Consider the following 15,383-nt stretch of genomic DNA (forward strand, 5'->3'; position numbering starts at 1 on the left):
TTGATTAAGTCTGCATGACCCAGGTTAAAACTATTCTTCTTCGTGTAACGCTTGTGTTTGGTCGAATGATCAGATACTGAGGCGTCGTGCACAAATTACGTAACGCATGTAGGGGGGGAGGGGGGTCGAGGTTTTGTTACTTATAGCGAATTCGTTTTTGTTCAGTTTCAACCCCAGTGCCGAACTAACTGCAGTCAAAACGTTTTTTTATTCACTCAGTTTCGCACTCAGTGTCGCACTAGTTCGCCCAGGAAGCTGTTAGTTTCGCACTGAGATGTTTCAAGGGTTGGCACTCGGGTTCACCAATACAACTATACTGAACTGTCAAGTTCCGAGTATTGTTTTGGAACATCTAAAAATAAAGACTATGAAAATGGAAAACCTGCTGCTCTTGCTTTTGTATTATTGTAATCGTAATCCAATTCGGATTCTGATTTTGAACAGTATGTTCGTGTAGATGGCATTAAGCTCCGTGTGCTTTCATTGGGAGGCGAAAATTATTATGGATATTCAGGAGGAATAAACATACTCTCAAAATCAAAATTATGAATGAAAATTTACTTTAACGTATCGAATATTTATTTTATGTGATAAAATAAGAGGTTTTTTTCCGATGTCGCAGAAACATTGAACGAAAACTGTGTTTAACGATGATACTATATTATAATAGTAATTATTTGTGGAACAAACAGGAAATGCATCGATAAATGGTTAATTGAGTGTCAGGACTACATGTGTTAGGTAATCAAACAATATGAAGTAAAAATTTTCATTCAAACTTTTATACTTTTACACTGCACTTGGCCCTTCTGATCTGATATCGCCACCAGACGTCGACACTGTACATATATCGTCGCAAATATAAACAAATCAGACTATATAACGCATACCAACAAACCACCGCATTCGTTAAACTGAAAACTTTTTTTTATTACAGAGTCAGTGTGGCACTGACTCAGTTTTAAAAACGAATTCGCTATTAATGTGACATAGGGGGAGGGGGGTAAGCGTGCTCGTTACGTAACAAAATTCAATTTTTATTCCTAAATAAATTCAGCGCTCCTATATGCTTGAGCAGATAGCTTCGATTCTGGGGCCGAATGTGGCGTGTTTGCTGAGTCAAGACGATAAAGCACGTGTTGTAACCGCGCACAATAGGCAGGCACCGATTAATGCATCTCGAATATCGCGTTAATCTTCCAGATCATTATTTTTCTTGGCTGCTACACATAAGGTTATTCCATCGGTTATCACAGGTGCAGAAAGAAGCTAGGGCACTTTGGTCATTCTGAATCAGTTGGATACAGTGATCCAACGTACGTTGTAGTTTGTTCAGGAAGGCACTGTTCTTCAAATTCATGGGCTCGATTTTAAAAAAAGGTGGCGAGCTCCCTGAATTCGAAATTATTCGATATCGAAGATTTATTTACGATTAACGGATGAAGGACCAGACGAGAACCCTCGTTTTAAAAAGATCATAGATATATATTTTCATCATTTTATTCAATTGAATCTTGATGCAATATACTTTATTACAAATGGTCCAGAACGCATGGCTTTCAACCGAGTTGAACGTCGGAAGGCTATTATTGTTTTCGCATGATAATTATGGATCTCACCTGAATGAGAAACTCAAAACAATCCGAAACTGGAAGCGAAACATTTTGAGTATGCAGCGAAATCGGTAGATGATCTATGAAACAACCTAGCAATCGATGGATATCCCGTTCAAGCCTAAAGGGTGTGTCACATCAAATTGCATCACGGAAAAAACGCTGTAGAAATTCGCCCAGTAGAGCGATCCTTTTGAAAATTTTAGACAGTAAAATAAAAACTATTAAACAACTTTTGGCATTTTCTTTTTATCCATACTTCGAGCCCAAGCCCGTATGCTCGCACCTTCCTCTTTACCCCGTCCATAAGGTTCTGTACAACGTCAGGTTGTAGTTTTTTTGAACAGAAATCCATTTTCTCTTGAAGTCCGCCTCCTATTTGACAACTTTTGGGTTCTTCCGGAGGGCCTGCTTCATAATCGCCCAATATTTCTCTATTGGGCGAAGCTTCGGCGCGTTGGGCGGGTTCATTTCCTTTGGCACGAAGGTGACCCCGTTATCTTCGTACCACTCCAACACGTCCTTTGAATAGTGACACGAAGCGAGATCCGGCCAGAAGATGGTCGGGCCCTCGTGCTGCTTCAATAGTGGTAGTAAGCGCTTCTGTAGGCACTCCTTAAGGTAAACCTGCCCGTTTACCGTGCCGGTCATCACGAAGGGGGCGCTCCGCTTTCCGCAAGAGCAGATCGCTTGCCACACCATGTACTTTTTGGCAAACTTGGATAGTTTCTGCTTGCGAATCTCTTCCGGAACGCTGAATTTGTCCTCTGCGGGGAAGAACAACATGCCCGGCAGCTGACGAAAGTCCGCTTTGACGTAGGTTTCGTCGTCCATTACCAGGCAATGCGGCTTCGTCAGCATTTCGGTGTACAGCTTCCGGGCTCGCGTCTTCCCCACCATGTTTTGCCTTTCGTCGCGGTTAGGAGCCTTCTGAACCTTGTATGTACGCAGGCCCTCCCGCTACTTGGTCCGCTGGACAAATGAACTTGACAAATTCAGCTTATTGGCGACATCCCGGACCGAACTTCTCGGATCACGTCTAAACTGCTTAACTACGCGCTTGTGATCTTTTTCACTGACGGAGCATCCATTTTTGCCGTTCTTCACCTTCCGGTCGATGGTTAGGTTCTCGAAGTATCGTTTTAGTACTCTGCTGACCGTGGATTGGACGATTCCCAGCATCTTACCGATGTCCCGATGTGACAACTCCGGATTCTCGAAATGAGTGCGCAGGATTAATTCACGACGCTCTTTTTCGTTCGACGACATTTTTCCAAATTTACGAAAATTTGACAGTGAAGCATGGCCAACGTGATCTATACACTCTTATCTGATTATAAGCGAAAGCTGAAGATATAATTCCTAAAAATTAAATTTCTACAGCGTTTTTTCCGTGATGCAATTTGATGTGACACACCCTTTAATATATTCAGTCCGAAAACTCCCAAAATGAGGAAGTGGAATTTGTAGGATATTTAACCGAATGATTTTCCTCGTCACGTGAGAACATCCCAGTACTCTTTGCAAGCAGTCAAACGACAGGAACCGCTGCGTTGAAACAAGTTATTATGTTATTCTGTCCCGCACACACATCCACATACAAGATTAGGCATCTCAATGCGAATACAGCGCAGATGAGTTGATCTGAAACAGGACCCATCAGTCCTGTTTCAGAGCATCCAAAATCATACGTGCGTGAATTTCAAATTTAGTCGAATATATAGGGGAAGATGACCCTGATCAACCCCTTAAATTGCAAATGCGTTCCGTTGATGTGAAACACATGAGGGAACGTTTTAAATAACTACGAAGGAAACACAGAGGGCTGGTTCAAGACCACCACAACTTTTTTCAATTAACGGTATGCCGTTTACTTCAAGCATCAGGTAAATTCAATTTATTTAACTTGTCTTGAAGAGCAGACCATAAGCAATCGAAATAGTTTAGTATTGTAATGTTTCATCGTCTGTAAGAACATTTAACTCATTCTCAGTACTGGTTGAAAATCTATCTTTCCCTTTTTTAAGCATTGAAAACACGGAATGTCACCGTAACGCTGGAATAAAGGGTGCAAGAAAATGGTCATCATACGTTAAAATCCTCAGTTTTATGACACCTTTCATTTGACACTGCTTAGGTAGGTGGCGCCATTTCCGAGATCCAAGAGGAGGTCGGTTTAAGACCATCGGTCGGATTAGGAATATTTCCCCCTATTCTTTGAATTTGAGAACATATTTTTTAAATTCCTAAGAAAGCGACCCTTTTGTTGAGCAGGGACAAATCTCGATGCTCGATTCAGTCTCGAACTTCTGAAAACAAACAGTTATTTTTGTATAAATCAACATCAATTTATACCAGCTCCTGTTCCTCTCAGCCAAACTGTAGATGGTTTGAAAGTAACAATCCCAACAGATGTAAGCATTGATTTTCTTTCTCTGTTTGTTAGAAATTCTATGAACTTGTCAAATTTAATTCGAATAAACTGATTCCGGCCTGGACAGATTTTCTACGTTGATATTTTCATTATTTAATAAAATCTGAAATGTCATGAATTTTTTTCAAACGACTTTGATTTTTCGTTACGTAACATGAGGGGGAGGGGGGTTTGTCTTGCGTTACTTATTGTTACAAGGGGGGGGGGGTGGTCTATAAACCGGATTTAGCGTTACGTAATTTGTGCACTTTAGCTTTAGCAGAAATGCCAGATAGGAAAAAGTTTTTTATTTTGAAGATATTCAATCGTTCGTTACTTCATTAAATTTTTCTTACATCGTCAAACACAATAATACACATTATTATATACTTGTAAATAAAATTACTATATTATATTGTTATTTAAACATGACTGTGAAAACACATAAATTTATTTCCGCGTGCTGAATCAAAACAATTCAGAAAACCACCCGGCATAAATGCTGATGATTGATAGTGGTCCTTTTGTAGGTCAACTATCGGCCATCCGTTTAATCAGTACTGGCTAGCATCGATCTACGCACACACGATGATTGTTTATCGGCCAATAGTTCAATACGCTCTCAATTCGCTCTCGATTTGCTCTCAATTTTGGCATCCGACATACGTGCCGTGCGAATCACTAAAGGCCCATTTATACGTTGCTAGTAGCTGACTTCACAACGAGCAGCTACTGACCCGGTGAACTCGCTTGACAAATGGTTGACTCGCCTTGTCCGTTCACACAATGTGAGCTGCTGACAAGAAACTAGATACTAAGTACGGGTTTACCAGAGATGCCAGACGATTTTTCAAATGTCCATCAAATAGTCAGAAACAGCAATCAGGTCCGAATTTGACAGATGATTGATCCGAAATCAACTTATTTATTGGCTGTTTTCGGCTTAGGTTTTCAGTTGAATTTATCATTACACAATTTTAAATTTTATCGCGAGACACACGCTGGCCGTGTTTACAAATACTTTGTGCTGAATTTCTTTGAACTGAGGGTACTATCCGAAAAAAGCAGAAAGAAAAAAGGATTCGGGCCAGGAATTGGATGCAAAGAAAAGGAGTAACAAATACAATACTGGAGTAACTCCACGATGATGATCCCCGAGAGTACAGAGCAGTGTTGGAAATAACACCTGAAAAAGTGAAAAAACTGTTGGATTTAATTGCTCCACAAATACAACGCCAATATACACTCATGAGTGAAACTAGAAATGATGTGCCTTTCTTCTGGAATATGGAATATATATCAGATTATTGTCGCTATTTTTTAGAACCTCGAAAGCATCCATAGCTTAATTAATTCCGAAAGTATGTGGTGCTACAAATGGCAGTCTAAAAGATTTTTCAAAATTTGATTTACTTCGCGTTGACAGCAGCTTCGTGTACCAATTTGTGAAATGAAAATGATAGTAGATTCGCCGGAGGAATAAATACGTCTCAAAAACTAAAATAATGAATGAAAATATACTTTTTTCAAATCGAATATGTATTCTGTTTCTTAGAACAATACTTTTTTTTGCAAGTTGTGAGTGAATTTTGAATGAAAATTGTGCCCGATGATGATTTTATATTTAGATTCCCAATAAAACTGTCTCAATAAGAAAACGTGCCCCGCCAGTGTGCCAAACAAAATAACAACGATTCCGTTTAGAAACTATTAGGGTTTTATTTGTTTTTCCAATATTTTTCAAGTCTATAAATATCTTCGCATATTTTCAAATATCTTAAAAATAGAGACATTTGTTTACATTTGGCATCCCTGATTCGAACGCTAAATTCTGTTTTTTGACGTTTTGAGGGATGCGAGTGCGAGTAAATTCAAAAAACTTTGAAGTAGCTCGCACGCCGAATCACACATGACACTAACTGGCATGATGTGTTCACACGGTGTGAGTAGCTGCACTGCAGTAACTGACTAGATCGACTCGTATGCTTAAGCCGGGTTCAGACGGTGCGAGTAAGCATACGAGTCGGTCTAGTCAGTTACTGCAGTGCAGCTACTCACACCGTGTGAACACATCATGCCAGTTATTGTCATGTGTGATCCGGCGTGCGAGCTACTTCAAAGTTTTTTGAATTTACTCGCACTTGCATGCTTCACAACGTCAAAAACAGAATTTAGCGTTCGAATCAGTGATGCCAAATGTAATGAAATGTCTCTATTTTTAAGATATTTGAAAATATGTGAAGATATTTATAGACTTGAAAATTATTGGAAAAACAAATAAAACCCTCATAGTTTCTAAACGAAATAATTGTTATTTCGTTTTGCACGCTGGCGGGGCACGCTTTCTTTTTGAGATAGTTTTCTTGAGAATCTCTAATATAGAATCATTATCAGATCACAACTTACAAAAAAAAGTATTGTTCTAAGAAACAGAATACATATTCGATTTAAAAAAGTACATTTTCATTCATTATTAAAATTTTTGAAGCGTATTTATTGCACCTGCAAATCGACTATCATTTTCATTTCACAAAATAAATAAAATTAAAAAAAAAAATCTTTTAGACTACCATTTATAACATCACATCCTTTCGGAATTATCTGAGCTATGGATGTTTTCGAGATTCTAAAAAATATCGACAACAATCCCAACGATATTCCAAAACAAAGGCACATCAATGTCATTTCTAATTTAACTCTTGCAGGTACAGCATCCCTCATGACTGTATCTTGGCGTTGTATTCGTGGAGCAATTAAATCCAACAGTTTTTTCACTTGTTCAGGTGTTATTATCAACACTGCTCTGTAATCTCGGGGATCCTCATCGTAGAGTTCCTTCAATATTGTATTTGTTGCTCCTTTTCTTTGCATCTAATTCCTGGCCCGAATCCTTTTCTCTTTCTGCTTTTTCGGATAGTACCTTCAGTTCAAAGAAATTCAGCACAAAGTATGTATTTTTAAACACGATCAGCGTTTGTTTTGCTATAAAATTGTGTGATGATACATTCAACTGAAAACCTAAGATGAAAACTGCCAATAAAGAAGTCGATTTTGGACCAATCATTTGACAAATTCGGACCTGATTGCTGTTTCTGACTATTTGATGGACATTTGAAAAGTCGCCTGGCATCCCTGGTAAACCCGTGCCGTAGTATCTAGTTTCTCGCCAGCAGCTCACACTGTGTGAACGGACAAGGCGAGTCAACCAATTGTCAAGCGAGTCCACCGGGTCAGTAGCTGCTCATTGTCAAGTCAGCTACTAGCAACGTATAAATGGGCCTTTACTCGCACCGTCTGAACCCGGCTTAAGATTGGGATGCACCCAATGTTCTCTGAATCTTTTCGATTTTCCTTCACTTTTCTCATCTCCGTTGTCAAACACAAACTAAATACACAGTCTTTCGAGAATATTCGGCCAACAGTTGGCTAGTGTGCGCACTCTCGACCAACACGACTGTTTGGTTGGCTCGGTGTGCGCACTAGCAACCCAACCCGACCAAACTATCGGCTGAAAAAAAAATCTGCAGTGTGCGGGGGCTCTAATTATTTCTCGTTGCGCCTATTATTTGATTTATTTTTATATTACTGGATGCAAAAAATATATATAGGTAGTTTTGTCAAAAAAACGTTATCTCGGCCAATATTTCCTGTTTTTTTTCCATAAGCACTTACCATTATAATATAAAATCATCATCAGACATAGTTTCGTTTAAAATCTTTTCACAATTTCGAAAAAAACCTCTTATTTCATCATATAGAATACATATTCGATACGTAAAAGCAAATTTTCATACACAATTTTTATTTTGATAGCATGTTTATTCCACCTGAAAATCCATAACCATTTTCGCCTTCCAACAAAAGTACACAAAGCCTAATGCCATCAACGCAAATATACTCTTCAAAATCTTAATCCGAATTTGATTCCGATTCCAATAATAATAGGAGTACCGGTAAGTTTCTTGGTTTTTTTAAAATTAATGCTTTATTCTGCAAAAATGTTACAAATTTAATATTCAAAGTATTGCCCATCGCTAGTCACAACTTTCTTTTATCTTTTTGACAATTCACGGATCCCTTTGCGGAAATAATCGGTTGGTTTGAGCAAGGTATGGAGAATATGGTGGGTGGGATAGAACCTCCCATTTCAGCATTTCCAAGTATGTTTTTTCGCGACATGCGGCCGAGCATTGTCTTGCTGCAAAATAACTTTATCATGTCTTTGCTCGTATTGTGGCCGTTTTTCCTTCAGCGCACGACTTAAACGCATCAATTGTCGTCGATAGAGGACCCGTGTTATGGTTTCATTCGGGTTTAGCAGCTCATAGTACACGACATCCAGCTGTTCCCACCGAATAGACAGAAGCAGTTGTTCGCACGTGAAAAAACGGCGTTCGACCTCTCGTGGCTTCAATTCATACGGCACCCAATGTCCCATCTTCCGGATCATTCCTATTGCTTTTAAACGATCGGATATGGTTTGCTGAGCAGCTTTTTTCTTCATTTTGAAGTAATAAAGTAACACTCCCCGCAACGTACGTACTCTCGTTGGTACGAAATTCGACATATTCGAAGTGGCAAAAAACTATGTTGTTTACGCTTCAACTTTTTGACACATACTTAAAAAGACGCGCAATGACAATACCTTTCCAACGAATGTCTGGAAATTTGATTCGCTGGATAATCATAATCAAGTAAGTAGCAAAACTTTTGGTGTAATCAAGTTACGACATCTGTTGTAAAATCAAAGTAACTTACCGGTACACCTATTACGAGTGCGTTTTTTTTTATCTGACAATCCTTTTCCACCCAGCAAACATTAAATCGCATAACTTGGCACATTCTAAGTCACATATAAAGTGTCGATCAAAGGATACATTGTGTACATCTATTATTTATCACTACAGATTAAGTCTCAATTCGGTGTAACAAGCATCGGTTTTATGATCGATCTATACGAAATCATACATGAATTTCAGGCTCAGACAGTTTGTGAGTCACATGAACATATATAACGAATCAATGTAGTACTGCCAAAAATTGTATAACATGCTGTGGAATATTGTTCAACAGTAAATCATATTAACTCCTAATTGAGGCCATATTACATCATATTAAGAATTAAAAAAAATATAACGATCCGCGATGTCTATGTACATTGTCGACGTCTGGTGGTGATATGGAATAAATTTCAAGGCAAAGAGGCAAAATAACCGCTATCAGATCAGAAGGCTCGAAACAGCTTTTTAATTTAATTTACAATGATACTACATTTCATTGAGAGATTAGATCTTCTTCACAATGTTTTTCCAATAAACCCGATCCATGGCTGCAGCTTTCCAACTCCCGACTGCACCGAGTCCTGCTACACCTGGAGTTGCGCCAGTTCTTGATTCATTCTCATTCTCCATACTCCGTTTTCCTGTACACCACCGTATATTGTTCTCAGCACTCGGCGTTCGGAAACATATGGTACACAAACACATTGTACCAGTGACGTTGAGTGAAGCTTTCGCACCCGGGGCGAAAGTGTCTAGTCTAGTTGAAGAGGGTCACTATTTGTATATGATATATGCCGAACGGTGAAGTATTTGTAAATGTAGGGATGTTTTTGGACCCCTCAAATCGTATACCCGGGGGCGGTCCGCGCCCCCGCACTCCCCAGTCGACGTCACTGCATTGTACATAGTGCACTTCGTACGGGGACGGAGTTTGTTGGACCTTAAGAATTTGCGGAGTCTATAGTAGGCGCGACTTCCATTGACTATGCGTCAAGGTAGACAAATTTCTCTACCATCTCGAGCTCGTTGCCATCAATCTGAACTCTACTACTAAGAAGAATTCTGTTGCGATCAGTCCCTTATGCTAGCATGTATTTAGGCTTAGACGCATTGATCCCAAGCCCAATCAGCCCTGCTTCGTGTTTCAGTCGGGTATATAAGTCGGCTACCGTCGTATATGTTCATCCGATTATGTCCACGTCATCGGCGAAGCAGATAAACTGACTATACTTGTTGAAAATCGTGCCCCGCATGTTGAGGCCCGATCTCCGCAAAACACCTTCCAGCACCACGTTGAAGAGTAAACAGGAGAATCCATCGCCTTGTCGGAGTCTCCTGTGAGTCTCAAACGATTCCGACAGATCACATAAGATCCAAACACCGTTCATCGTTGCCTGAATCAGTCTTGTCAGCTTTCGGGGAAAGCCGTGTTCGTCCATGATTCTCCATAGCTCTCGTCGATCGATTGTATCATATGCGACCTTGGAGTCGACGAAGATGTGGTGCGAAGGGACATGGTACTCGCGGCATTCTTGGAGGGACTGCCACTGTGTAAAAATCTGGTCCGTTGTCGAGCAACCGGGCATGAATCCGGCTTGATAACTTCCCACAAATCTACTTACTATTGGCGATAGACGGCGAAGGAGGATCTGAGACAGAATTTTGTAGGCACCATTCAGGATTGTGAAGGCACGGTAGTACCCGCCATCTGGCTTGTCACAATTTTAAAGATGGGCCAGATTACCCCGTCCTTGCACTCCTCCGGTAGCTGTTCTGTGTCCCAGATCCTGACCTCCCTTGAAGAGCTGCGCTACTAGGCCATACTGCTGATTTGTGGTTCTTTAGCTGATTAATGACCTTCTTAAGTTCACCCATCGTCGGCAGAGGTACGTTGTCGTTTTCATTGCAACGGTGTAGTCCTCATCAACGCTGTCTTGGTCTCCTGCCTGCGCGCTGTTCAGGTGTTCATCGTAGTGCTACCTCCACCTTTCGATCACTTCGCGTTCGTTCGTCAAGATGCCTCCTTCCTTGATCCTGCACATTTCGACACGCGACACAAAGCCTTTGTGCGAGGCGTTTAGTTTCTTAAAGAAGAAAACGATAAAGCAGCTCTAACTCCTCACACTCCTGTCCTTCTTTTCCGCTTCTTTTCCCAAGAGAGATGTGTTTGTTGCTTTCACTTCAGTCAGTATCGTTCTATGTTTTGTCGAGTCGCTCATTACAGCATGGCTAAGCGTGTTGCATCCTTCTCGTTCAGAAGCGCACGGCACTCGTCGTCAACCCATTCGTTCCGTTGTTCGTCCTCATTGTTCATACCCGATGACGGTCCCTACTGTGCTGCGAGTTTAATAGTTCAAAATGATAGAGACAGTGGTTCATCCCCAACAGGGGAAATAAGGTAGGAAGGAGCGCTCCATTTAGTTGTGCGGTTCGACAGTCTTAGCTGGTTGCGATTTTGAATCATTGTTTTCGGATTGTTCAGGATATCAGTGAGAAACATGCGATTTTACTTTCAATAAATAGTATGGTTTATTTCCAATGCATACCTTATTGTGTCTTCTACTGTATAAAGAATATTATTAGAAATATGTCTATTTATTTATCTTGCTTTCTCATGCCGTATGCTAAATTGTATCACTCCACGTGAAAATGCCTTTTGTTAAACAAATATTTTAAAATTCGTTCTGTTCAATTTTATTCCCGCTTCCACGTAATATAGCCGTATTCGTATAATTCCTCATTTGTATAAATTTTGATTACTCATTGAGTTGTATTGTTGCCTTTTATTTGTAATGTCGTATAACCTATAATGTTGCTTTTTGTTCGAAAAGCATCTGAAGAAGACTGAATAGTTCACTGCTTCTGGCTAGTTATCGTTCCATATAGTGATCAGCCTCGTAATCTCATGATTGCGTGTGATGTTGAAATATAATTATGAAGCGTTCTCACAAATGCAAGCAAAACGCGTATGACCGGAGATCGAACATTGATGAACAAGAAATTATATTTAAAATTTCTATGTGCAGCTTCTTGAACATGTGTGTATCAGGAACGCTTTTCGCTCACTTTGCATTAAAAACTGTTCGTTGCAAGATAGTCCTTGAAATTAGAATTATTTTTTCATTAAATCAGACACATTCTGTGCAAATAAATTAGGTGACAAACAAATGCTCAGCGCTGCAGGATGCTTTGTCTAAAAAATGGACCGATTTCAACATGTTTTGCCTGGATTTGAGACGCATTTATTCGACTGCCTGTGGTTTGGTCAGTCTTTTGGCTCCTCGACTTGGAGGACCCTTAGGTTTGGAGAACTGAGGCCTTAGATTGAGTTTCCTTGGGTGTATTTCTTCGTACAGAAACTCTTCGGTCAACTCAGTGCCACTGTCAATCTCAAGTTTTTTCGTTATATCAATTGCGTGTTTCTCGATGGTCGCGGAAAACGGTCCCTTACAACTGGAATACATCATCCGTTCGCGAATCGAACAACTATAGCCGGGCATTGAGTAGATGAACACCATACTGTCGAGATGGTTTCCTTCGTGTTCATGCTTGAATAAATATAGATGGTATCTTGCGTGATCCGTTGGTATCTGGGAGGGCAGCTTCAATAGATCGATATTGGCCGCATTGACCAGATGAATCTTCTCCTCTTCGAGATCAATTCGGAACTGAAGGTAGTTGTAAGCGCCTCTCCGCATGTCGTACAGCGCCTGCGATGTCATTTCGGAAATGGGACAGTTGATGCCACCTAGTGTTTGCTGCTTGGTGTCGATAGCAAAATCTGTCTTCACTTCGCTCTTCCTTATTTCTGCCAGTTCCTCCTCTCTGCTAGTCAGTGGAGCAGGTGAACTAAAATCGACTTTGTGCTTTTGATATCCTTGAAATGTCGTTTCGTCTTTAGTTGTTGCGTTTAATTCTTCTTTGATGTGGCTGGAACCAAACTCCATCTTGAGCGTGGCTTTCGTCGAAGCGTATAACATCTTCTGTCGAACTGTTGCTGATTCCGGCACCCAACTCAGGAGAAGCCACGCGTAGCCAGTAGGAATTTTATAATCAAGCCTAAAATTTGAAATAGCCTTGTTTCATAGTTTTCGACAAACTCGTACGTAATAAATACTGTAATACCATTCGCCAGCTATACAAATCGTGTCGCGAAACAAAACAACATGAGTCGACGGAATTCATTGTTTTGATAAACCATATATCGTTACAAAACTTTTACCCTTTAACAATTTTTCTGCATGTTACCCTTGCCCTGGATTTCATTTATTTTGAATTTCAATGACGCATGACGGTAACGCTTTATTTGTTCGATCGGAAACGATACAACCAACCATTGTTTTCGAATATCAGACCGGCACATATAATACTGAAGTAAATAAAGCAAACCTCACCTGTACAAAATATAGCATGGGACATCATCCTCAATCAGTGGCTTGAGAAATGCATCGTAATCCTTTTCCCAGTCTTTTTTGATCTGTTTGTGATCTACTAGCGTGAGTTCCTCTGAAACAAATTTTATGTTGAGATATGGTCAGGAAAACTGAAATATTACACGTGTTGAATGAAAAAAAACTCATCTCATCTTTCTAGGATATAAATAAATAGAAAACTAAAATTGTTTCCACACGTTTGGTTTGCGGGGGGGGGGGGGCCTCAATGACCTTCGGAATAAATGATCGCTCTCTACCGGCTATTGCAGCACTTACCGTTCTCGATAGAAACTTTCAGCACTCGAGTTTTTCCGTCCTTGCATTTCCCAAAAAATTTGAGAAGCTCTGCGTTTGCTACAATATGAAAATCAAGTTAATTTTTTACCAAATAAGTAACTTATTCAAGAGTGTGCGAGGGCGGAATATTTTGATTGTGTACTTTTCTCTTTCTCCGTCATTCAGAAAATGATTCATTACCCACCCTTAATTCCGGTTTGATGCGACATTTTTCACTATTCGATATTTATGGATCAGGGATGATATCAATGATAATAGCACTACACAGGTTTGGAGTACAGAATGCCGATTCGGGTGGATGGAGCAAATAAAATATTGACCGACCAAGAAACCTTCAGCTTTTCTTGTTTTTCTGATTGATAAACGTAGACTCAATCCTCTGCGAGCAAATATGCTGACGGAAAATTGAATTTTGACGTTTGAATAAATTTTTCTCTGGTGAGTGACTGATTCAAAAAAGTTCATGAGTGCCTGAAACAGAGTTGCCAGTTTGTATTGTTACCAACATTTGGTCAGGTGTGCTACACAAATTACGTAACACTAAAAATGCGAGTTTTGAACTCTCTCCCCCTATGTAGTAATAAGTAACGCAAGACAAACCCCATCCATATGTTACGTATCGCTAACATAATTTGTACACAAAGCCAAAGTCGTTTGAAAAATTTTCGTAATACTTTAGCCAAGGAACTGGAATTGACAGGTAGTTCATTTTCGACAGTATGATTATGAGGCATGGAAGATGCGAGAGAGGATGAAAAATTACAGCGACTACTTTTGTTTATAAACAAAACAGGTCTAATTTTTATCCTACAGGGCGTGTGGAGAAAACCAGCTGTTCCCTACGCTGGACCGGCTTCAACCGAACCAGCTGCAGTGCCCCACAACCTGTAAAATTAGTTTAATATCCAGCTGGGAAACAACATGCCTGAATATCCACGGGTGAACAGCGTACCGCTGCGGTCATTCAATCGTAATGGTTCGCCAACGGCTAATGTGAGCGAAGGGAATGGAACATAGAGCAGTACGGCACAAGCTCGCCGGTAGTGGCTCTTCCACCAGTAGAGCTCTCACAATCACTGTATTGCCAACCCCAGCAGCAACGGCAGCAACTCTCACGTCCCGTGAACAGCAATGGAAACACTTGCAGCAGTCACCAAATCGCAACAATGATGCCAAGAATGTAAATAAAAACAACATTTTTGCGCAACAAACACATAGCGGTATGCACTTCCCAATACCTATTTATTGCATGCCATTTGTTGTCCTCTTCCTCGGAGAACTCTAGCCGTTTGTTTGTAAATACGTAATATACGTAAATACGCCGCTATCACTTCGAATTTAAGTAATGGCTGAACAACAATTCTGACAAACCGTTTCCACCTTGGTTTTTACATCACAAACACAACAGGTCGCTTCGTTAAGGGTTTAAATAAAATACGTTTGAAGTAAATCAGCGTCACTCTATCAATCTCGGTACCACTGGTCCTCATTTCCCATTAGGTTATGGGCTCAGTGATCGCGGTTACCGGTAAGAAGTGAGTTTTTCGCGTATAGAAATGGAAAAAGAAGAAGAAACGGAACTCTTGAACGAACATGAGTTTCAGGATTGCTTCGAGCGGGAAGCAGTGAAAGTCTACGAGCTGGTAGTGAAGGAAGGCGAAGCTCCAGCCATCCAGGATAGGAACACGAAGCCGATAAAGAAGCGGTTAAAGAACGATCTTAAATACAAATCACTGCTCATTTCTTGAATTAGTGACATCATGTTGGAGTATATCCAAGATAAGAAGACCACGAGAGCAATGAAAACGGCTGGCTATGGAAAAAGTTTTCGAGTGGAAAAGCATCG

General features: G+C 40.3%; 1 protein-coding gene across 1 annotated transcript; it reads right to left on the reverse strand.

Moving 5' to 3' along the window:
• Positions 1-11,326: 11,326 nt before the first annotated feature.
• Positions 11,327-13,960, reverse strand: LOC129771959 (twinfilin). The gene is made up of 4 exons (XM_055776127.1): positions 13,722-13,960; positions 13,517-13,594; positions 13,202-13,313; positions 11,327-12,866 (listed from the first exon to the last, which is right to left on the reverse strand). Exons 1-4 carry the CDS (start codon positions 13,744-13,746, stop codon positions 12,050-12,052), a joined length of 1,032 nt encoding a protein of 343 aa, XP_055632102.1. The 5' UTR covers positions 13,747-13,960; the 3' UTR covers positions 11,327-12,049.
• Positions 13,961-15,383: the final 1,423 nt, after the last annotated feature.

The sequence above is a fragment of the Toxorhynchites rutilus genome, chromosome 1 (genome assembly GCF_029784135.1).
Source record: "Toxorhynchites rutilus septentrionalis strain SRP chromosome 1, ASM2978413v1, whole genome shotgun sequence".
NCBI classification, from domain to species: Eukaryota; Metazoa; Arthropoda; class Insecta; order Diptera; family Culicidae; genus Toxorhynchites; species Toxorhynchites rutilus.

Coding starts and splice junctions, on each gene's coding strand:
- LOC129771959 (XM_055776127.1), bottom strand. CDS start 13,746: ATGTCGCATCAAACCGGAATTAAGG. Junction 13,314..13,516: donor GAAAGTTTCTATCGAGAACG/GTAAGTGCTGCA, acceptor AATTTGTTTCAG/AGGAACTCACGCTAGTAGAT. Junction 12,867..13,201: donor CCATGCTATATTTTGTACAG/GTGAGGTTTGCT, acceptor TTCAAATTTTAG/GCTTGATTATAAAATTCCTA.